This window comes from Corvus moneduloides, chromosome 6 (assembly GCF_009650955.1).
Source record: "Corvus moneduloides isolate bCorMon1 chromosome 6, bCorMon1.pri, whole genome shotgun sequence".
Lineage (NCBI taxonomy): Eukaryota > Metazoa > Chordata > Aves > Passeriformes > Corvidae > Corvus > Corvus moneduloides.
In genome coordinates, this window is record NC_045481.1 from 10,062,510 (window position 1) to 10,084,108 (window position 21,599).

A 21,599-nucleotide genomic window follows, 5' to 3' on the forward strand; every position below is an offset into this window, starting at 1 on the left:
TTCTTCCTGGAGAGGTATTTCTTCCTCACAAAAAGGTTCTTCCGAATACCCCATCCTCTTTTCAGGCCTTCTTGAACAACCTTCCATTGAACTTTAAACATTAAGCAAATCTAGAGACTTGGAAAGTCCAACTTGCTGCTGCAGCTGTGACCCTCCAGTGGGTGTGAACCACCTCTCAGCCCCATACCTGGCTGCCCCACACAGGCATGGCCTGTTTTGGGTTTTCCCCTCCTGCAGCAGTTCTGTGAGCCTTGAGTAGCCTCAAGGAGCTCCTTGAACCCACTTTGAAACCAAATCAGCCCAGCCTCTGCCATCACCCTTGTTGAATGTCCTGCTTTCTCAGCAACAAAATTGAGATGAATCAGCCCCAAAATACTCTCCCACCCTGGGCTGATATACTCAGAATAGCACTCAAAAAAGCACAGTGCTATTAATACAGAAGGAAAGGGGAAAAGGATTGTGTTTCAGACATGGATTTGAGGATGTTTGAATAAGAGAGGCTTACTTGGAGTCAGTGTATGGCATTATGGCTGCTGTGGAGGCAGGCACATCAGCTAGACCTCTCCCTATCCCAGCTGGATGGACTAGACAGAATCCAGTCCTCACAGGACTGCAGGGATGGGGTTATTTTTCTGTGGAATTAACCATGAAGGCCCACAGCATCCCTCTGTCCCCCAATAAAACCAATTTCCTATGCAGCTGGAAACCTTGATTAACAGCCTGCTAGGAGAGATAAATCCCTGGGGTCTTACTGTGTGCCCAGAAGGCACTGCTCCAGGGAAAACCTATGCTTCATTTTGCTCTGCAAAAGAGAGAAAGGACTGAGCTGTCTTCAAGGAAGCCTACAGTCTCACAGAAAAAACTGGGGGAAAAAAAGGCAGTTTCTTTGGAAGTCATTTTCTCTTAAGAAGTTCTGTCTGCATTTTTTATTAATGATACAACACCCTGGATGTGTCAAAAAAAATATGAGAATACATTTCCTGGTGGGGAGCTCCAGCCTTGCAGAGTCAGGCAGTGCAGCTGGGTTGTCATTTGCTTCTTGGAATTTCATTTCCTAATCAACACATCCATGAAATGACTGTATTTTCAAAGCTTAGTTTCCAGAGCTGCTGTGATCAAAGACTGGGGAGGTGGGGGAAAGCAGGGAGGGGGAACCTGCCATCCCCATCAGCAACCCAGCACAGAGAAATCACCTGCCTGAGAAAGCCTAAACAAAGGATGGTTTAAGGCCCTGACCTGGGTATAATGTTTCAGAGCCAAACCAGAAAATAGGAATGCAGAGACCCAACTCTCACCATATTCCTGCTTTGGAAAAAAAAAAAAAAAAATCTGCTTCTTAGAAACGTGGGGACCACCTTGAGATTTGCAGGGTCTGGTTGGCCCCTCCTGGGGCAGGACTGTGATGGAGAGCCCTGGAGCAGAGGGGAGGGGCCTGCAGAGACCCTTCTGGAGCCACCCTTTGCTGCTGGGGGTGACACGAGTCACTGTCTTCACCCTATCCCTGCAGACAGCATCCGTCACCCAGTTCCAGGCTGATACCTCACCCACCTTTTTGCCTTTGGTGTCCAGCTGGTCCCATGGAGAGTCTTGCAGCCACACAGCCTTTCCCTGAGCATCTGATCTTGCAGGTGTCAAGCAAGAGGAGCTCAAATACATCAAAATTCCCCCAATCTGACCCAGGCAATCAGGTTTTTGCTTCTCTGACACATGCAAGGCTATAAATTCACTTGTCTGGCAGTTACCTTAAAGCTCTCCCACAAGAAGGGTATGCTTGTCTTTAAGGAAATTAGGAAGACTGGGAAAAAATAATTCTGTAAGGAATTGTGAAATGAAAGGAAAAGTGGATTTGCACCCACTGATGATTTGCAGATGATTTTTGGGTAGTGGCTTGGTCTGTCCCTCCACCGTGCCTGGCAGAGCTACATAGATGCAGCCAAATGCCAACGACAAGATTTTGGACAACTCAGCCTCCACCAACCCATCCCACCCTGCACCACCTCCCCCACTGCCCAAGCAAAGCCAAGATGCTCAACCCAGGAGCAGCTTGAGGCAGGATCCTGTAGGGAGCTCTCTCTTCCTGCACTGCTGATACTCTCAGCTGTTCTGCTTTTCATTTCAGTTTTGCTGTGAGCAACATGATCACAGAAAAATAACATCATGGGAAAATGAAGAAAAATAAATGGATTCTCAGATTCAGCCTATTGGACTGCTGGGCGGGAGCTGGATGGTGTTGCCATTAGGTTTATCTTCTCTGTGGCTCCCTGCAGCTCTGGGTATGCCCATGCTAACACAGCTCTTCAGAGGTGTTTCATTATAACATCCTGGGTACCAGAAGTGCAGAGGGAGGGGAGACCATGGAGCTGCAGGGTGCTGCATGGTGAGTCACTGCTGTGTGATAGAGGGGATGATCTTCCTCCCAGCACACATCCCGTGCTGGAGGAGGAACACCCAAGATCATCAGCAGGGCAGGGCAGGCACCCATGCAGGCAAAGGAGCAGCTGGCTGCGTGTGCAGGATCTCCTCACATGACATTTGGGTGAGTGCAGCTGGCTCATTGCAAGACATGTTACTGGGAATGAGTCAGGTAACAGACCTGTGGAGATGAGGTAGTTTGTTCCTGCAGGTAAAAGTGCTGCATGTGGCCTGAATATTTTCTCCAGTGATGTCAAAGGTGTCACTTTGCCCTCAAAGCATGTGCGCTGAGATTACATGGAACAGGGTTTTAAGAGCATCCTAATGACACAGGCTGGAGGATATAAAAAAGCAAGTTCTCCCTGAGTGTAACATGGATATACCCATGGACTGTGTGTGATGGAGAGGCAGCTGCAGCTCTCCCTCTCTCTCTCTCAAATATTTTCTTGACAGTACTTTCAATACAGCATTATTTCACTACCCTTATGCCCTTTCCCATCACATGGCTCCCCACTGTTTCCTTCCAGAGAGACATGTCCGTCACAGTGACTGAGCCATCCTAGGGCGGAGAGTGACAAGGCAGCCACCGTGCCACCTCCCTGTCCTGAGGCTCCTCCATCTCTTGAGGCCCTGCAGCAGGTGTGACCCCAGCAGGGGCAGTTCGAGGCTGGCGCTTGGAACCCCCTTTCCATCCAGCACAGAGAAATTTGCACTTACTTACCCAAAAATGTGCCTCAGGCAACATGAACTCAGTGGGTGTTGGGAGAGAGAAGTCCAACCCTGGTAGATCTGTAGCCAGACAATATACAGGAGTGTGAAAATTGGAAGGAGGGGAGGATTTTTTGGTGTGTTTTTTCTTTCTTTTTGTTTTCCTTTTCTTTCTTCTTTTTATATTTTTCTTTTTTCTCTTTCTCTTGTTTCCTTCCTCCCCCTCACCCCCCTTGTTTTTCTTTTCTTTCTCTTTTTTTTTTTAAATTTTCTTTTGCCTTGCTTTTATCTTTCGGGCTTTGTTGGTTTGGTTTATGTTTTTCCATCCTTTCCCCCTTTCCTTCCCCCGTGTCCGTCACGGCCTCGCGGCCGCTTTGGGCCGGGGCGGCGCCGCCGGCGCGCGGGCGCCCCCTGGCGGCCACTTCGCTTCGGGCGGCGCGGGGCCGGGGCCGCGGGTGTCCCTCGCCTGCGTCCCGTGGGCGGGACCCCGCATTCCTGGCACCCCCCACTCCCGGGACCCCGCATTCCTGGCACCCCGCACTCCCGGGACCCCGCGTTCCCGGCACCCCGCATTCCCTCGCCGTCCCTGCAGGCGCGCCGGTGCCCGGCCCCAGCTCCGGCAGACTGATCCCCCGTCCCCGCCACGATCCCTGCGCCCCACGCAGCCCTGCCCCGGCGAGACTGGCGGGCGCTCGGGGTCACAGGTGGCACCCAGGGCTTGTGGCGGCTCAAAATCTGCCCCTGTGCCCTCCTAATCCCGGTGCCCCCCTGGGCCGTGTCCCAGCACGACACAGAGGGGACTGTGCATGTGTTACGGTGATGGGGGGAGCAAGGTTAGTCCTGCCTGGGATCCCTCCTGCCGCCTGCGGATGTTCCTGGAAAATGAGTCTTTGCCACTGTTGAGAAACAGAATTTCAGGAGGAAAAGTGGGTCATGGAAAATTCCCAGCACTGGTGGCTTCTCTGACAGCCAGGTGCCTCCGCAGGGCATGGCCCACGATGTCAGCCCTCTGACAGCTACAGGCATCTCCCTTATAAACTCCAAACCCACCACTGCTGACCAGCCCTGGACCAAGGCACAGGTTGTTTGACACCACAGCAGAGCAAGTCCCACAGAGCAGGAAAGGCAGGAGGAAACCTTCCTTCCAGTAGCTCCTTGAAGGTTATCAAGTCAGGCCTTGAACAGCACCTCTTTGACCAGAGCTGAGAATGGATTCATGGGAAAGACAGAGGAAGGAGCCTGTCATCCCCATCACCCTCTGGCCTTCTGCACGCAGGGCAGGTTGGGTCATGAGTGAAGCCGCTCCTTCCCCATCCTGCACACATCTGCAGGTTTTCCTGAAGAGCAGGTTTTCTGGTATTAGTGATACCACTGCTTCTTTCTGTCTCCCAGTCCCACCCCACAATGCTGAAGTAAAAAAAAAAAAAAAAAGAACAAAGGCAGACGGCAGACACAGTATCATAAAAGACTTAAAAAACCAGCAACTGCAGCAGTTAGTGCCTTGTTTTAGTGAAGCTCCACAGCTCCTCAGTGCACATCCCTGAACGCCCCCAGAAAGGCTCTCACAACAGACAGGTACCTGCTCTCTCACTTTTCCTCCCACCAGGAACACTCAGTTCCCCTTCGGTGATTCAGATAAAACCACCCCCTTGCCCAGGAAAAGCCTGTTGGTGTTACTAAACAGGAAGGCCTCAGTGATCACCTCTCCATCCTCACCACCCACACACCACAGCCACCTTCACTTCCTGGCTTCCCTCTCACTGACCCGGACCAGGATGCAGCCAGCCATGCCTGTGGTGCTGAGTGTGGCTTCCCTGTGTCTCCCTCCCAGCCCACATGCTCCTGTCCTCTCCAAGGAACGGGTCTGGAGCAGATGTTTCACCCGGGCACACAAACCTGGCCAGGCAAAGCTGAGAGCATCCCCAGGCCCACGCAAGTGAGGAGGTTCATGGAGGCTGGTTATCCATCTGCACAGCTCTGGGGACTCCAGGAACACCGCTTGCTTCCTACAGCCTTTTTTTGCCCAAGTCAAATGCATTGCTCCCACCTTCTGGTATCAGGATTGACCAGGAGCTGGTTAGGAGGACTCAACACACCTCCATCTCCTTGATTTTTAGTCAGCACGAGGAATGCACAGTTGATTAGTTCTCTCTGTATGTTACTGCTTTTTATGATGCGTTTTTTCTATCCCTAGACTCACCTTCAGCAAGTTGTGCTACTTGCTAAAACTTTGGCTCCTCCATCTGACTGCAAGGTGAAGGTGTTGTTCTTCAGTGACCTCTGTTGAGTAGGATCCAACGTGCTTTCCTCACAGAGAGGTTTCCCTTCCATGTTTCTGTACTGCTCCACCTAAGCAGGGGTTTTGCTCTTTGGAGCTGGTGTGTTCCTGACAGCAGCTGCAGCTGGCTGCAGCTACCACATCGTTCATCTTATCGAAACTGTTTCTTGGGATTTTGATGAAATCCACCAATAGTCAAGGGTTTTTGTTTTGTTTTGTTTTTTTCCTTAAAATTGCCCTTCTGAATTCTGGATCTTTTATAGGCATCTTTCAGCAGAATAAATCAAAACTAAAATACAGCCAATCCTGTTCATGGAGAATGCAAATCCTGTACTAAATGTCAGCTAATAAATAAGAATTTAAGATTGTTAAAAATCCCATTACTCCCCCCACACAGAGCAGAGCAGTGTTTTTCTGTCACTGGAGCTATGCTCCTGTTTGCCTGAGTGTGTTTGCCCACCATCCACAACCACTCCAAGTTCCACAGCACATCCAGCTGGGACCACCAGCTCCTCTGGCTTATGATAGAGAATATGAGCACAGGCTGAAGGAACAAAGGAGCAGAAGATGGAAGCCTTTAAATCCAGTTTTCCCAGTCCCAGAGACTGCCCTTAGAATTTTCATTTAGTATTATACTTCTTTATTTAGTCTTTTCCTATGTGAACTAATCTGTTCACAATTTGTATACCTGTGACTTTGTCCACAAGAGTGATTATTAATTAATAAACAATTCATTAACAATTCCCTGACAACACAGGGATGGGATTCTCCTGGGGAAGTATACTTTCCTCATGTTTCTTTTAAAGATGTCAGATGTCTACCTTAATTGCACAGAATCAAAGCCAAACTCCATTGACGTCAGAGCAGTTATCAAGGTTTTATTAATATCAGATAAATATAAAAAACAGTATCAAGCAAAAACTCACAGAGAATAATAAAACACCCACACAAACCTCCCGTTGAGTTGTTCTTGTGCTGATACTTACCTTACTTGGAATGTATGGCTGTAGGCCCTACGACTCTATGCTCAGACCAGAGCTCTCCTTTGAATCATCTCTTTTCCCCTTGAGAAAATACTGTGCAGAAAATGCCTCTAACACCACAGTAATGGGGTGAGATTAGCACCAGAATAAACAGCTCCAGCCGCAGGGAGCTGGGAGTAGGAATAGGCTCTGCAACACCTTTCCCCTCCTTGCAGGTGCAGGACAGCCTATGTTCAAGCTCCAATGTGGTGCAGCGAGTAACCTTGGAGCTGAGTGATGTGGAAGGAACAGAGTGAGAAAGTCCTGGGAGAAGACAGCTGGGGCCAAGACACCTTGGCACGTGGGCAAGGGCCCTTGTAAAGCTTGTGCACCCACATGGGCAGATCTGTGCCCAGCCCTGGGCCTTGCTGGTCCCAGCCTTGCCGTACTGACCCAGCTGGCTGGCTTCACTCCAAACCTGTCCTGGCACAGCTGATCTGTGTGGCCAGCACTGGAAGTGAATGGCATCCCATCCACAGGACACTCAGAACTGGTAATTTAGCCACAACAAAAAGCTTAAAGAGCCCTAACTATTGAGTAAGACTTTGAAGCACACGCAAGTAGAAAAACTGATGTGTAGAAAAGATGGTTTAGCATTAATTTGGTTTCCCTGACACTAATTACAACAGGAAGAAGAGTGCCCTCTGTTTACAGACAGGGATTGGGTGAATCTGTTTCTTAGGTTCCTAACCCAGAACACTAAAGATGTTTTTTGATTTTCCTCTGAAAAAAATTGAGACATTTTAGAGTTTTACTGAATTAAAAGCAGCATTACCTGGGCACTGGGGCCATGACCTTAACGGACGTCAGCTGCAGCAGCTCTAAGGAAGCTGTGGAGATACCCTGGTGCTGGTCTGCACTAGGAAGGGAAGTGAAGTCCTGGGAAAGCTGCTCCGTGGCCCCAGAACAGCTCCTCAACAATTCCAGGTGAAGAGACAGACTCTGACACCTCTGTGACAGTAAGATGATAATCTCCAGAATGAAAAACACAGACAATGCCAGCAGCCTGTCAAGCGTGTAAGTAATCCCAACAGCTCCAAAAACTTTATAAACCTTAAGCTGAAATCTAACCATGCAGTGTTTCACAGATAAGGCTTAGAAGAGCATTGTTTTCAAGCCGCTGTTTTTTGTCTTTACTTCTGGGTTCTCTGTTCCAGAACTTCACAGTTCAGTGGTGTTACCGAAGGCCAAGGAGTCGAGCCTCAGCAACAGGCCGCTGAGGCTCTTTGGGAGTAATTAGTTTGTGAAGAAAGCAGCTGCCACAGATTGGAAAGACTAATTGGTGGGTCAGCTACTTTGGTTCCATCTCTCTTGCCATTTCCATTTGCTGCTTTCACTGAGAGCCCAGAGGCCCCGTTATCTTTATTACAGCTTTGTAGGAGCCCTCAAATGAAAGGACATTTCATTACAGGTCACTACGTTAACTACTTTTCAGAGGTACCTCTCCTTTTCAAATGGCAAGGTTCAGAACTTGCACAACTGCAATACACTCATGTGCTAAGCATTATCTAAAAATCAACTTTTTAAATTCTGCGGTGCATCTGGACAGCAACAAATTAACCAAGCTGTTTGACTTGGGTGGAGATTGGGATCTTTTGGCAAGTCTCTTACCCCAAGGAACAGGGCAGATCTTAGGGGGGAGGAATGACAGCCTTGTGGTAATGCCTCATGCAAGTGGCCCAGCAGAGGTGACCTCTGTGGGAGCACCACATCATGGCTACACTGGTAAGGGAAGCCACTACCACAGCAAGATAAAACAAAAGCACACATTTCTGTGCCTACTGCAATCCCTTCAAATCACTTTACCCATCTTTAGTCCTTGCCTCACTACAAGCCCGAGCTGTGCGTGCTCAGGAGCAAAGAGCACTCTTTTATCTAATACGTGTCCTACCAGATGCACTGGCCTCTAATGACAACTTGTAGGCTTTAACAGATAGAAGTAACACTAGGCAACTTTACTTCTTATGTGCACAACAGTCAGGATTTCAAACCCTGGTTGAAGCTGCTGAGCCTCAAGCACAGCTGGCAGTGGAGCACCTCCTTGTCATGCTGGATGAAGAGCAGCTACTGCCAAAGGCTGCCAAGCTGCAGCAAAGCTCCCAATTTAAGCTCCTGCAAGAATATGAGGGTTTGTAAAGCCGAGGCTGATGGACCTGCCACAAGACTCTCCACCTGCCCACAGGCAGTGCTCACACAGGTTTTCTAGCAGGGAGATAGTGCAGCACCAAGCGAGGGAAATCACCCAATGCTGTTTCCTTCCCGGGTGCCAGAAGTCTACCTTTGAAGCTTGCTTGGAGCAGATTTTATCTGAACTCCAAGTTGCCTTTTGAAGATGTACTTGTTATTTTTAATCACATAGCAGAGGCAATACATTCAAAGACTCATGAAACAATTTAAAGTCAGACTTCCTTCCCTAGAGAAATAGTCACACAACAAACACTAAATTTTTATGAGCTGGTGGAATCATCCGTTAATGATCTGAGACAGAAACAGCAACATGAATGTGAAAATAGGGTCAGAAGTATAACTCAGCACCAGGAATCTCATAGCAGCAGCCTCAGCACTTCTAGAAGCCTCCACCATGACTGAAATTAGGGCACCACTTCGTGATACACTCACTCTGATCCACCTGTGGGCTACTACAGACGAGAACACTTTCATTCCCTGCATGCTCCCACCCCGTTTACACCAACTCTACCATCCTACAGCTTTGGTATGACATCATCAGTTCACTGACCCTATGAAAAACGTTTTTGGGTGGATTCATTTCCTAGTTTCCTTGCTGTAAGGAACCGGTGTGTCTTGCTAGTCTCCACATCCTAGAGCAAAAAACCAAAATCCCAGAGATTATCACCACTGGTGGCAGCTTTCAATTACCACCGAGTCTGCCCTGAAATGGGACTGACCACCCCCAAATGGTACTTCACTGTGTCACAACTGGGAACAGCCAACACCACAAAAAACCTTCACCCAGAAACCTTCTGGTCATGAGAGTAACACTTATCAGCATGTGCTCACAACAGCTACACAAGGGAGGCATGAGCCTGCACCAGGAGGAACAGAGGTCTTCCTGCCAGGGCACACAGGGGTTAGTAATTAATCTTCCAGGTTCCCAAACATGCATGAAAATGGACACTTCGGAAACAAACCTGGTTTAAACCCAGTGGAGAACAGATTTTCTTTTAGACAAAAGAAGCCAGGAATAAACCTGTCTCTAAATTAAAAATGTTAATTCTTGTATTTTTTACATTACTGCAATAAAAATCCATGTAAGATAAAAGGGGACTTTCAAATGCTTCAGGGCTTTACCCCATCGTTCTAGCGCTGTTTGCCACACCTGCTAGTGCCAAGTGATGACTCACTGCCAGGGCCACATGCAACACAACACTGCAGAACAGCAGAACCTGCAGCCCAAGTCACCCCTGCTGTAATTATCCAAGCACACTCTTTGCCTTTGTCCAAGTTCTGCCAGAATAACCTGACTAGAAAAAGCAGCTCACTGTGCAGTGCAGCCTTGATCTCTCAAAACTACTCATACTGAATCTAACAAAAACCCCCAAACCCACTCTCTTGCCACTCAATTTTCCCAGCAGGCAGCTGTGAAAGGCAACAAAACCCCAACCCTTAGCTCCTCCCTGGCCAAAACCTGTCACACACCATGTCACACCAGGTTCCTGATTTTGATGGCCCAGGTTTTTCATTCACCATTTCTAAAAATAATCTGATTCCTCAACACTGGCGTTTAGGACACTCACTTCCAGAGATAAGCAAGTGAACTTCGGGGACTTCTTGGGCTCGAGGTGCCAGATCTCCTCTGCCCCTCCCTCCCCAGATGAGGCTGGAGCTGGACACCGCTTGGCCTGTGCCATAGTGACACTGCACAGCTGGACACACAGCAACAGCTGGCTCCTCAGGAGCAGTACACACCAATTGCAGCAGTAGCAGCTCCTGCAGCTTTAATCCTGGATTTGGAGCTGTTGAAAACCATAGGAAAGGAAAAAAAACCCAAGCCAAAACGCAACTCATGTAGTGAACACCAGAGGAAGTTTGCTTAAAAAAACCCAAGCCTGCGAAGATAAGAACACAGACAGCTGTCCTGTTTTAAGAAGCTGTCAGTTGCACACTGTTGATTACCCAACACGTGCTTCTTGCCCAGGTTTCAAATCTCCACTGTTGGAACAGTCTCGAGGGTTAAGGTGGGGTTTTTTTGTCTCATTCTGGAGATTGTCACTGTGTGACCAGCTTTGCAAATTTCACCGAGCTGTGTAAATACTTACTTGGAAAAGCAATAAGGGGGTTGAGGCATAAATGAAGATTGACCAAAACCAAATCCTTTATTTCCACAACTGTATAAATGTGCTCCAAGTATGTGTCCAACACAAGTTAGAAAAACAAAATAGAACATGCCAGTTGCAAACTAGATCAGTTCACCGACGTGCTGACTCCTTGGTATTAGGCTTAGTTACACAAGACCAGTCACAGTAAAAAGATACATTTTAGAGTACAAAGTAGCAGGACGTTAAGCCATTTCAGCTTGTGCACATACAAGTCACACTTCTGGCAGAAAACGCAGAGAAGTTTGCATTACTATGCTGGAAGCTATGTTGCATCACTTTAAATGGCATCAATATCAATATCATCATCTTTATTGTTTGCAGGCTTCACAGTTTCAACTTTAGGTACACTGGCAGTTGTGGAGTACACCACCTGTGGAGACAAGGCATTCCTTTAACTACAGCACCTACTGCCACTAAGCACTGGAGTAATTCCAACACCCAACCACCCTCCTGACCACGGCCATGCACCACTCATCATGCTGCTTTTTAAGGCACAGCTGTGCACGTGCACCTGGGAGGAAGAAGCATCTCATACCCCGGAGCAGAATAATCTAATGCTGGGAAGAGAACAACCAACCAACCCCCATGTGAAAACACTCCCAGCCACAGCCAGCTGGAATGTAACCAACAAATTTTACCTAGGCCTGAACTGTGAGGAAACTGGTTATTCTGCCATCAGCTTATCTGACAAACACACCCTCACCAACTCATCTAGAACATGAGACTCGATGCTCAATACCTCCTGTCAACCTTACACTACATGAGCTGCTACTGTGCAAGAGACTGTACCATTCCATAGTGACAGTCTTGGGCTATCCAGGTGCACCTCAGTTATTACAGTGATGTCAGACAGACAACTGACAACAATTAGCAGCAATGCTGACAAAGCATTGTAAATGGAATGTTCCTCCTGTTCCCAACATGCACAGTAATACCCCAAGTAATCCCTTTCAGAATGCACCAGGACAAGGTTACAAGACTTAAGCATGCAGGAACAGTGCAACCTTGGAGCTGCTGACAGTAAATGAGCCTTTCCTACCTCTATGTTTTCATCTTCATCCTCTTCTTCATTACCGGAAGATTCTTCTTCAGCTTCCTTTAGCCATTTAATAAATGGTTCTGCTTTGACACGGATTTCTTTGGCAAGCTCCTTTGAAACGTATTTCTTTGAGGCCTGAAAGACAGAGACTTCGTGTGAACACTGAAGGAGTTTACACCAGACTGTACCCAAACTGCTTAAATTGGAACTCTAACCTCACCCACTGCCTTCCATAGCCTGTTTTTGCAAAGGAGGCTTCTCATTGCACAAGCTACACCAGAATGGAGAAGCCAGATTGAACACGCTACCTTCAGGTGTTTAACTGCTACAGTACATTACATACTGCCCTTTACCTTTTCTGCCCAGCCAAGGATGACTTCTTCTTCCAGAAGATCTGCATCATACATTTCCTTCAAAATATGTGGTATTTTCGAAATAAGCTGAGACTGATGCATGGCTACCACACACTCAAAGCCATGGAGAAGATACCTCTGAGCTTTCTTGTTGTTGTGGCAGAACTAGAATTGTGATAAAAGCAAAAGTGACTGAATGAGCTTTTTTACCTTCTCTCCAGACTGAAATAGAGAGCAGAAGCAGCTCTATGAGATTGTGGAGTTTACAACAGTTCATACAATCTTTCCCAGCAGTTGCCCCCAGCTAAGGAGGGGTTTAAAAGTAAAACACTACAAAAACTCAAGAATTCTTGCCCATAGTACCAAGCAACTGCTACAAAACTCCAAACAGTTGTCACAATGAGTGCAGAAGAGATGGCTTACACGAAGGAAGTGACGTCTGTATTTTCTTATTTGTTCACGAATCTTTTCGTCAAAAAGGACTTCAGTGAGAACAAGTGGGCCCATAGCCTTTACATCCAGTCTCTCTGCTTCTGCTACAATGTCTTTGTCAGAAGTATCGATGACACCTTCTTCCTTCTTTTTCTAGAGGGAAACAGGTGCAGAGAGAAACATTTTAATGCCACTTGAAGTCTGCATTAATACTCTTTGCACTCTTCCCTTCCCACCACTGGCAGAACCAGTACTCTGCAGAAGCTTGAGCACGTTGCTTTTAGTTTCCTTACAAACATTTTGTACCACTACACCTGAGTGGTTATATCAGGCAAACAACCAGAGAATAGTTACCTTTACAAAATCAAATAGTAAGTTGACTCTCTCCTCCACAGTTCTTTCCAGGTCTTCACTAAGTGTGAGGTTCTTTGCATGGTCACTGATTTCATCCATTCTACGCCTCTGGGCCTCTTCTGTTGTGTCCTCACCCCAGTCATCATCATCCTCCTCCTCCTAAAATACAAAAGTACAACAGGAGATTCACACAATATTACTGCAGGCTTAGTATTAGGTGATGATAGAAATTATACAGACACGACAGCACTTTTATAAAACTAAAGAAATGCTTATAGTACAATTTACAAGTCAAAGACCATGGAGAAAGTGCAAACAGGAAAGAAGTAATGGAAGCTAGACCCGAGTCTATAGCCATCTGTAGGGCTACTTGAACTGCAGTTCTACCATTCTACCTAGTACACAAGAGACAATCCAGGTGCCTGAAAAGAAGTGATAAAGGATAGGCAGCTTTCACTTAACAAGGAGCACAAACCCTAGTACTGATGAGCTGATAAAGCTGCTATAGAGGAGAATCAGGGATCCTTCTATTCCAGCACTAAGTTCCAGATACAGTAAGACCTTTAGGTGCAATGTTGACCAGCAAGGAATGCCAGTGATTTCAAAGGTTTAAATCGGAGCAAGACACCATACACCCTTATCTCCCCACTTTCCCTTCTACTTACCACAACCTGTGGAGGAGTAATCTCCTCTGGTGGTGGGGGTGGAAGTGTCTCATTGCTGGACACAGAACCATTCTCTTTGTCCTTGCCTTTTCTGTTCTTCTTCTCCTTTTCTTTCTTTCCTGTACCAGTGTCACCACTTTCTGCAAGTGAATTTTAATGTTTTGTTCTATGAACTAGAGCAAACTAGAAAGTCCCTGCACCTCTGCCATATCCCCAAGTGGGTTTGGATGCTTTCATTAGCTGTAAGTTACGGGTAGTACCCATCCCAAAACACACTCAGGGAAGATGTACATCTGGTGGGGAAACCCCAGTTGCAGCCAAAATCTTGCTTGTCACCAAGATTGTCCAAGTCTATATAACAGGTGACCTCACAAAACAGAGACCCCTGGAATAGGTTAGACTTTTCTATTCTAGCAAGCTCAAATTGCAGCAGGCAACTGGATGCTTACTACAGAGTGTTGCTTGCACAGATTACAGTTTGCATTTACTACAGTTTTTACAACCTACTCTCACACTTAACACTGACTTAAAGGAACAACTGCCATGAGCTACTGCTAACTACCTTCCTTCCTCCTAAGTTTAGTCCTGCACAGGGAAACCCAGCTTTTAACAAATAGCTCTACTTGGGAAGGACACAGTACAATGAGGAAAGAGACTACCAGCACAGCTACTTCATCTTGATCCTTAAACATACTCTAGAGTATGCTAGTGCCTGCTTACATTTCAATTAGATGCGAGCCACTTATTTTTCTACTTCCATAACACCACCAATACAGAAGTTCTCTTTATCCCCAGAAGTAAAGAAAAGGCACTTACCAGGAGGGTTTTTGAGAATGAACGTGCAGAGTTTATGGTTTGTGTCAAGCATGCCTCGATAGCCACAGGCTTTGCAAGAGTTACCTATAGTTTGTTTCTTAGGATTGACATGCTGTAAGAGACAACAATCTCCAGTGAATTTAGATCTTACAGAACAATTATGCACTGAAACCTAAACCTAATGTCTACATGATTATCTCCAAATTATTAAGGCAGAGGTTTAAATACTTTGTTATCACCCCTGAAGACAAAGTTTAAAAGTAACAATTTATCTAAGTTAGGAACTATTAGAGATGTAAAACCTTCCCAAAGAGTGCAAGAACGCGTACTTGGGTTTTCTGCTCATAGATACTGCTATGTCTGTTTTTAAGTCTGCTTTTAACTTTGCACTACTTCTACAAACATTTAATATAGTGTTTCCATAGTGACACTGTTGATGCGGACAGAGAGCACTCACCAGATCAGTTTCAGGATTCTCACACTCAGGACAGAGAACAAATTTTTTAATGAATCCATCCAACATGTCTTGCAGCTTATTCGCCTCATGAGATCCATTGACAATGTAACGGTCATTCTTAACATCAAACTGGGTCTGTGCTCCCAGCTCACAACCAAAAAATTTGGTAGGATCTGTAAAGAAAGCATTATAGTCACTGCCGTGTTCATATCTTCACTGTGATTCTTTAACAGCAAGTAAATAGGCTACTGCTTCTTTCTGTCCATTATTTCATCCCAAGATAATCATGTTTCTTTCTTACAAATCTTTGAAGACAGTATTAATGCTTTATTAGCTAATTAACACTACCACTTCAAACACGAAAGCATTAAAAAATGCTGTGTCATTCCACACTATTACTTACACGTTGGAGGCCGATTAAGCGCCTTTGCAACGTCAACCATGTTGACTATAACCGTCTTTATTCCATTTCCTTTGCCCTCCACCTAGAGAACAAATAATGTTTTAAGGTTAAATGCCTGCAACAGCCAAGCCCAGCATGCATTTCCCATTAAACTACACCAAAATTCTGCTTTGAAGTGCATCTCCTTCCAGGACCTAATGTGCACTTATGTGGACTGAAGGAGCGGACACCTTCCCTCCCGAGTGGCCAAGCATTATCATTGCCTCTTTGCCCTCCTGGGAGAACCAGTTATGGGAGAACACTCCCTGCTTACAGCTGCTTAGGAAGTTACCTTGGCAATCAGACGGGGCATTTTGTAGCGATAGAACTGATCTGAAACACTGCGGTTGACGTTGACAGACATTTTGCCTTATTAGTAGCTTTATCAATAAGATGAAGAGATCTTTGATTGCAGTTTTTTGGTATCTTCTGTCTGGAGAAGACGGGATGACATAAACGACTGCAAGAGTTCTCGGTCTCTGACATGAAAAAATTTTCGCCACTGAGGCTGTAAGGTTCTTGCTTGTACGCTATGTTTCCCCAATACAGGTACCAGTGGCTGCGCAACAGCTCTGCAAGTGTTAACAAATAAAAAAAATTTAAGTTTAGCTTGATGTACATCAATCTACTTTTGCTACAAAGCTATATAAGGGATTGTATCTAGGGTGAGAAAAAGGGAAAAGTACATTTGTTATGCTACGGCTTTCTTCAACCTATGGAACTGAAAACAACAGCCTTGGGTTGTACTGCTAAGGAACTTTTCTTTAACTACACCACAAAACTTTCCACCCTCTCTAACTACCCTAAAACCACTAAACAGCTTAGGACTACTTTTTTATACAATTAACTCCTGAAGGAGTTCTGGGATCACTAAGGAAGGGCACACTCTTTGATTTATTATGCAGACCAGTGACTTGCACCATAAGGGTCATGTGGTATGGTTTCAGACTGAAGGGCACAGGAAATCAGGAGAAAGATTTGGAAATCCGTTTTAAATTCCGTATCATAGCATGAACCTATCACACAAACTGAAGTCTGCCAAAATGTTGAGAAATATAAGATGAAGCAGCAGCAATCTGTAGCCCAACATAGTTTGTACATGGCTTACCAGTTTTTGGATCGGAGTGGAAAAGAGTTGAAAATTACGTAATTCTCCCTCTCACTTATGGATTCTCATAGCAGCTTCTGTTGAGTTCTGACTTAACAATAAGCCTGATAAAGTCTGACAGAAGTTGCTTCACTGTAGAAAGCCTAGCAATGCAGAGGTACAGAGCAGTGCAGCAGCTTTTCCAGTTGATTTTTTTCTTGGGGGAAGGGAGGAAGGGGAGGAAGGGGAAGGAGGATGAATCCTATTATTAACGTTGCCTTGAGCAGTATTTACATATTTAAATTAACACGTGCCTCTATAATCAGATCCAAGAGTACTTAAGCCACAACCGGTTGACTACACAGGCAACCCTAACTACAGAGCATGGCTATCCTGACACGTCATCACGTTGTTATCGTTAATGACAGAAGCGCTGGCACATTAAAAAAGCCTTCTTTGTATTTATGTGTAAGAGCGTGCCTATGGTGCAACACGATCTGAACCCCTCTGGTCAGGTTTACAACTTCTTTACACAATAAACAGATAGACTGGTACGTGCCTTGTGGTCTACATTATTAACCCTGATGCAATTTTACCCTTCCTCAGCAAAAAGTACACTGCGGATTCCGTTTAAAACACACGGTTTCCTTCCCCAGGATGTCTAAAAAGAACCACCACGTAACCTGACCACGCGTTTGCAGAAGTGCTGAGGAAGCAGCTCTCTCGGTGACCGAGTTCCCAGAAGAAGCGTGCCGTTTTTCCTTCCTTCCAGAGTACAGCATTTGTCTGCTGCAGGCTGAAGCTCCCTCTCCTGGTCCCTACGACACCTCACGCCATGCACCACCCCCCTATATGCCGCGCACGGAGGAGAGAGCGGGAAGGCAGACCGACTCCCTGCCGCACAGCGCCGCGTCCCCGCCCCTCTCGCGGTGAGTCATAAATGCAGCAATTAAGCACTGAGTCAGCGCTGGGAGCCGTGGGGGAGTCACCCCCGGCCGCGCATGCGCCGCGCCGCGGGACGGGGGCGCTCCACCGCCCCCCCCCCGCCCCGGGCCGCCCCCCGCGTGTCCCCCGGGGCCGCCCCTCGGGAGAGGGGCCGAGCGCCCCCCCCGCGGCCGGTGGGAACTGCGCCACCGCCCCCCCTCCGCCACAGCGCGGGAGGCGCGGCCCCGCCGCCGCCATCTTGTCTCGTCGCATGGCGGCGGCGAAATGAATATAAATAAATAATTAAAAAAAAAAAAAAAAAAAGCCCCCCCGCCCCCCACCAAACCAAACAGTTACCCTGCAGCTGAAGATCTACGGCTTTTAGATTTAAATTTTGTTGTGGGTTTTTTTGTTGTTTGTTTCCCGCCGCCCCCCACACTGCTTCTCTTTCCCGTCAAAGTCCCGGACGCTTCGTTACACAAAACCTTTGCCAATATCCACCGTTCACCGACAGCCTGAGGCCCCAGCCCAACCTCAACCGCCCGTTCCTCCCACCCTCACCCCGCTGCCCCTACCCACCGTAGCCCACTACTAACACTCACCGTTTTCGTCCAATAAAGACATAAACCCAACGCTGCTCGCCCCGGGCTGCGACGAAGCCGATTGTGAGAGGAGAACAGGGCCGAGGGGGCGCTTATATCCAGACGGGAGAGGGAGGCGGAGGCGGACGCCGCAGCCTCCGGGTCCCGGCGTCCTGGAGCGGGCGGTATCACCAGGGAGAGCGGTGCCGGGCAATCTGCGGGCAAGACACAATCAGGAGCATCGTTAGCGGCGGCACCTGTGAGGGAGAGGGAGGAGGAGAAGGGGGGAGAAGAGGGAAGGGGGGAGGGAGAGGCGGCGAGCGGCGCGCAGCCGAGGCAGGAGGGGGCGGCGGACGGGACCCAGCAATGGCTGCCCCGTACTCACCTCTAGAATGTTCTCGCTCCGACTGAACAACGCCAGAGCTGGGATCAATCAGCCAGCGGCGCGCCCCGCCCCCCGCTATCGCTATTGGCTCGCTGTTCGGCTCGCAGCGAAGCTATTGGCTAAGACCCCGCCGCTCCCCCCACCCATTGGTGAAGACCGCTATCAATCAAGGCTTTGCCTCCCTCCCCCCGTGCCCTCCCCTCGCCGGTGCCCCAAAGGACATCGCGTCTACAGCGACCGAGTCTCGCGAGAGAGCGCGGGGCGGGGGGCTCGGGCTGCGCGGGCCGGGCCGGCGCGGCGGGGCCGGCAGGGGTTGAGGGCGCTCCGGGCCTCCCCCGGCCCCTCCGTCCTGCCCGGAGTGCCGGGACACTGCCCCGGGGGGCGAGCTGCTCCCGGGAGGGCAGTGACCCAATGCTTGACATCTTAGCAACTATGTTACAAGTTATATTACAAGTGAATTAAAGCAATTAAGTTGCTGAATAAGTTGTGTTTTTCCTGCATAGCCGGCTTTTGGGGTGTGGGGATGAGCCTGTTACTTAACCCCGGAGTCATAAAGGCTCAGCGTTGGGTGGCTCTGGGCTGCCTTACAAAGGATGACACAATTGTCATATGCATGTACTCTGTTCTTAGTGGAAAATGTTGCCAGCCCTATGTAGCTGAATTGAGGCCCTGAATGAAATGCATGTTTGGATTTATTTTCACGTCAGAAGCAGAAAACATGCGTCCTTTCTTCCCTGTTATGTATTCTTTCCCATCTTCTTCCATCTTCACTCTTCCAATATCACAGGAATTACATGTTTTGGGTATTTTAGAGTGTCAATAATGTTCAAGTGGGAAAGAATTTTTTTCTGACTTTATGAATTGAGTGGATAACCACCTGTCTTACCCCTATAAACACTCCCCAGCAGAACAATGCTCCTCAGTTCCTGTCACTGTCTTACTGAGTAACGTAAAGCTTCTTGATGGCTCCGTGGGAGTATAGAGGAAAAGAGAGGGAGCGACAATAAAACTAGTAGTGACATTAAATAGTGTTATATACTCTAAATCTCTTCCTGCCTGAAGGCAGTTTTGATGCGTAGTTTTCCTGGCTGACTTTGATATCACATTGGCGTGGTCAAAGGAGATACCCCTCCTGTTGAACCTTGAAGTGCATACTGAACATTTTTGGTCTGATATGCAGAAGAACTGCACTCAGGAAGGTGGCTGATAAACGAGGCTTTCTTAGAAGTCACAAAAGCAGGGCTACTGCCACTTCCAGTGGCACACAACAACAATAAAAAATCTTGTTTCTTCAGCTGGAGCAACCAGAGATAAGTGTGCACATCTTGGTGTTTTCTATAAAACCCCTCATTGTGGCAGCTGCCCTTGCTACGTCTCCTTTCAGCATATGGAATAGCTGGTCTTTCTAGCCAAGACACTGCCCTGTAAAGCATCGTGGAATGGTTTGGCTTGGAAGGGACCTTAAAGATAATCTAGTTCTAACCCCTCACCACGGACAGGGACACCTTCCACCAGACCAGCACCATCCGACCTGGCCTTGGACACTTCTGGTGATGGAGAGTCCATCATGTAAGTTTGTCTCGGGCTTCACAATCAGCATTTGAAAAAGGTAAAAATTCCTCAGGATATGTTAAATGTCTCCTTGATAAATGCATAGCAACACTTTCTGAAACAAGAGAGAGTGTCAGGGCAAAATAAGGAAGCATCTCCAAAGTTTATGAGGCTTGGCAGTTACCATGAGGGAAAAAAAAGTCATAAAAAAGTGGAAGGCAAGAAAAGCACCTCAGGAAATCCTTTGCTGTAAAAATATGTAGCACATAAAACTTGCTAAATGCCTCCTGTCTGTGGCTTTAGCTCTGTGTTACAACACCTAGGGGGTTAATAAATTACGAGTGTTAAAGTGTACTGTTGCCAACACCACTTAGTGAGCTGCTTGGAAAGAGACCCTGGATTTGGTACTGCTTGACTTAATGAAAAACCCTTACCATTACCATCATAAAGAAAGATACTTTTTTTGTATATAGTAGATAAATTGACAAAAGTTAAAGAGGTCCCTTTTAAGATGGTGATTCTTCTGCAAAGAGCAGGTCTCATCCAGGTGAAGTCACATGACATTCTCCTGGATTATGCAAACCAGACTAAAACTGGATTATTGACTTCATGGTGCCTCGTTGTTGATTTTTTCCTCAGCAGAAAATTCATTAATATTGAATGTTGCATCCCAAATATTTTTACTGAATCTTAATATTTACAGTTTGTTCATTTTAATATTTCATGGTGTGGACAAGACAGAAAAATATTTTCTCTCCTCCCACTTTAAAATATCATGATTTCATGAATCCTGAAGTTCATAGTTCACATTGCTTGTGTGACTTTCAAAACCCAGACTGCTTGTGTACTTTGCATTTTATTGACAGAAACTATGTATACTCTTGTAGGTATGACATTTTAAATGACATTAGTAAGTCAGGTTTTGCAAATGGTTTAATCTCTAAGAATAGGAAGTTTTCCACAGTTGAATTTAGGGTGCATTTCCTTATCACAGAAATGCTTTGTTATTACTGAGTTCAGCCTTGAACAATCCAAGTTTGTTCTATGTTGCCTTAGCCAGTTTTTATTAGAAATAACCAAGAGTCAATGACTGTGACAATGCAGCAAAATCAAAACTCTACTGAAAATCTTAACATATTTAAAATCTTCACAAAGTGGTAATCTGAACAGTTATGATGTGTCCTTTTTATCTCTGATTGGCAACTTTGTGTCCTGTCTGTGGTTTATTCAGCAAGTTTGTCCACTCTCAGTGGTGTGGCTGGCTGTAAACATAACAGTAATGCAATGCCCTCTTGGTAACCTTGGCCTTGAAGAATGTTTTGTCTCTGCTGCGTGTGTTACCTCCCAGTGGCTGGGTCAGAGCTCTTAATTTCATCCAGTGCAGGCAGGAACATTAGCACCTGAGTAAGGGATTCCTCCTCATGCCATCTTCACAGCTTTGGCTGTAATTTCAGGAGATAGAAGGAGGGCCAAGCTTATCTATAGTTACGCGGAATAGAAATAGCCTTTCTTCTTCCTATCTTGGCAATGTGTAGAGAAAGTTTAATTATTTACATACTAGGTTGGAATAGGTAACCTTTAGGGAAGGGTGGGTCTGAAATACATCGGGGTTGACACTAGACATTGATCAGTCACAAGGGCAGAGGTTAATTCTGGTTTTACTGTTCAGGAGCTTCACAGTAATTTCTGTCCGGCACCTCACTGGTCATCTTGGGGAAGTTCACTTTGTGAAATGCTTTCCTTTCCATGCTCTGTA

The 21,599-nt window shown here is 46.8% G+C and overlaps 1 protein-coding gene and 1 non-coding gene across 4 annotated transcripts; both read right to left on the reverse strand.

Moving 5' to 3' along the window:
• Positions 1-10,729: 10,729 nt before the first annotated feature.
• EIF5 (eukaryotic translation initiation factor 5) lies at positions 10,730-18,373 on the reverse strand. 3 transcript variants are annotated; one of them, XM_032111639.1, is made up of 13 exons: positions 18,293-18,373; positions 17,929-18,122; positions 16,424-16,619; positions 15,608-15,887; positions 15,277-15,358; positions 14,874-15,046; positions 14,417-14,528; positions 13,601-13,740; positions 12,936-13,094; positions 12,573-12,734; positions 12,150-12,314; positions 11,797-11,931; positions 10,730-11,127 (listed from the first exon to the last, which is right to left on the reverse strand). In XM_032111639.1, the coding sequence occupies exons 4-13, from the start codon at positions 15,677-15,679 to the stop codon at positions 11,035-11,037; spliced, it is 1,293 nt and encodes a 430-aa protein (XP_031967530.1). In that variant the 5' UTR covers positions 15,680-15,887; positions 16,424-16,619; positions 17,929-18,122; positions 18,293-18,373; the 3' UTR covers positions 10,730-11,034. The 3 variants fall into 3 exon arrangements, with proteins under 3 accessions (XP_031967530.1, XP_031967529.1, XP_031967528.1); XM_032111638.1 differs by lacking the exon at positions 16,424-16,619; XM_032111637.1 differs by lacking the exons at positions 16,424-16,619; positions 18,293-18,373 and having other exon boundaries at positions 17,929-18,239.
• LOC116446227 lies at positions 13,941-14,064 on the reverse strand. Its single transcript, XR_004241093.1, has one exon. It is a non-coding gene; the product is annotated as a small nucleolar RNA SNORA28 (small nucleolar RNA).
• Positions 18,374-21,599: the final 3,226 nt, after the last annotated feature.

Excerpts from the sequence above, each read along its gene's own strand:
- EIF5 (XM_032111638.1), bottom strand. The coding sequence starts at position 15,679 with ATGTCTGTCAACGTCAACCGCAGTGTTTCAGATCAGTTCTATCGCTAC. Across the intron at positions 14,529-14,873 it reads AGAATCCTGAAACTGATCTG|CATGTCAATCCTAAGAAACA; the intron begins GTGAGTGCTCTC and ends TGTCTCTTACAG. Across the intron at positions 12,735-12,935 it reads TACTATTTGATTTTGTAAAG|AAAAAGAAGGAAGAAGGTGT; the intron begins GTAACTATTCTC and ends GTTTCCCTCTAG.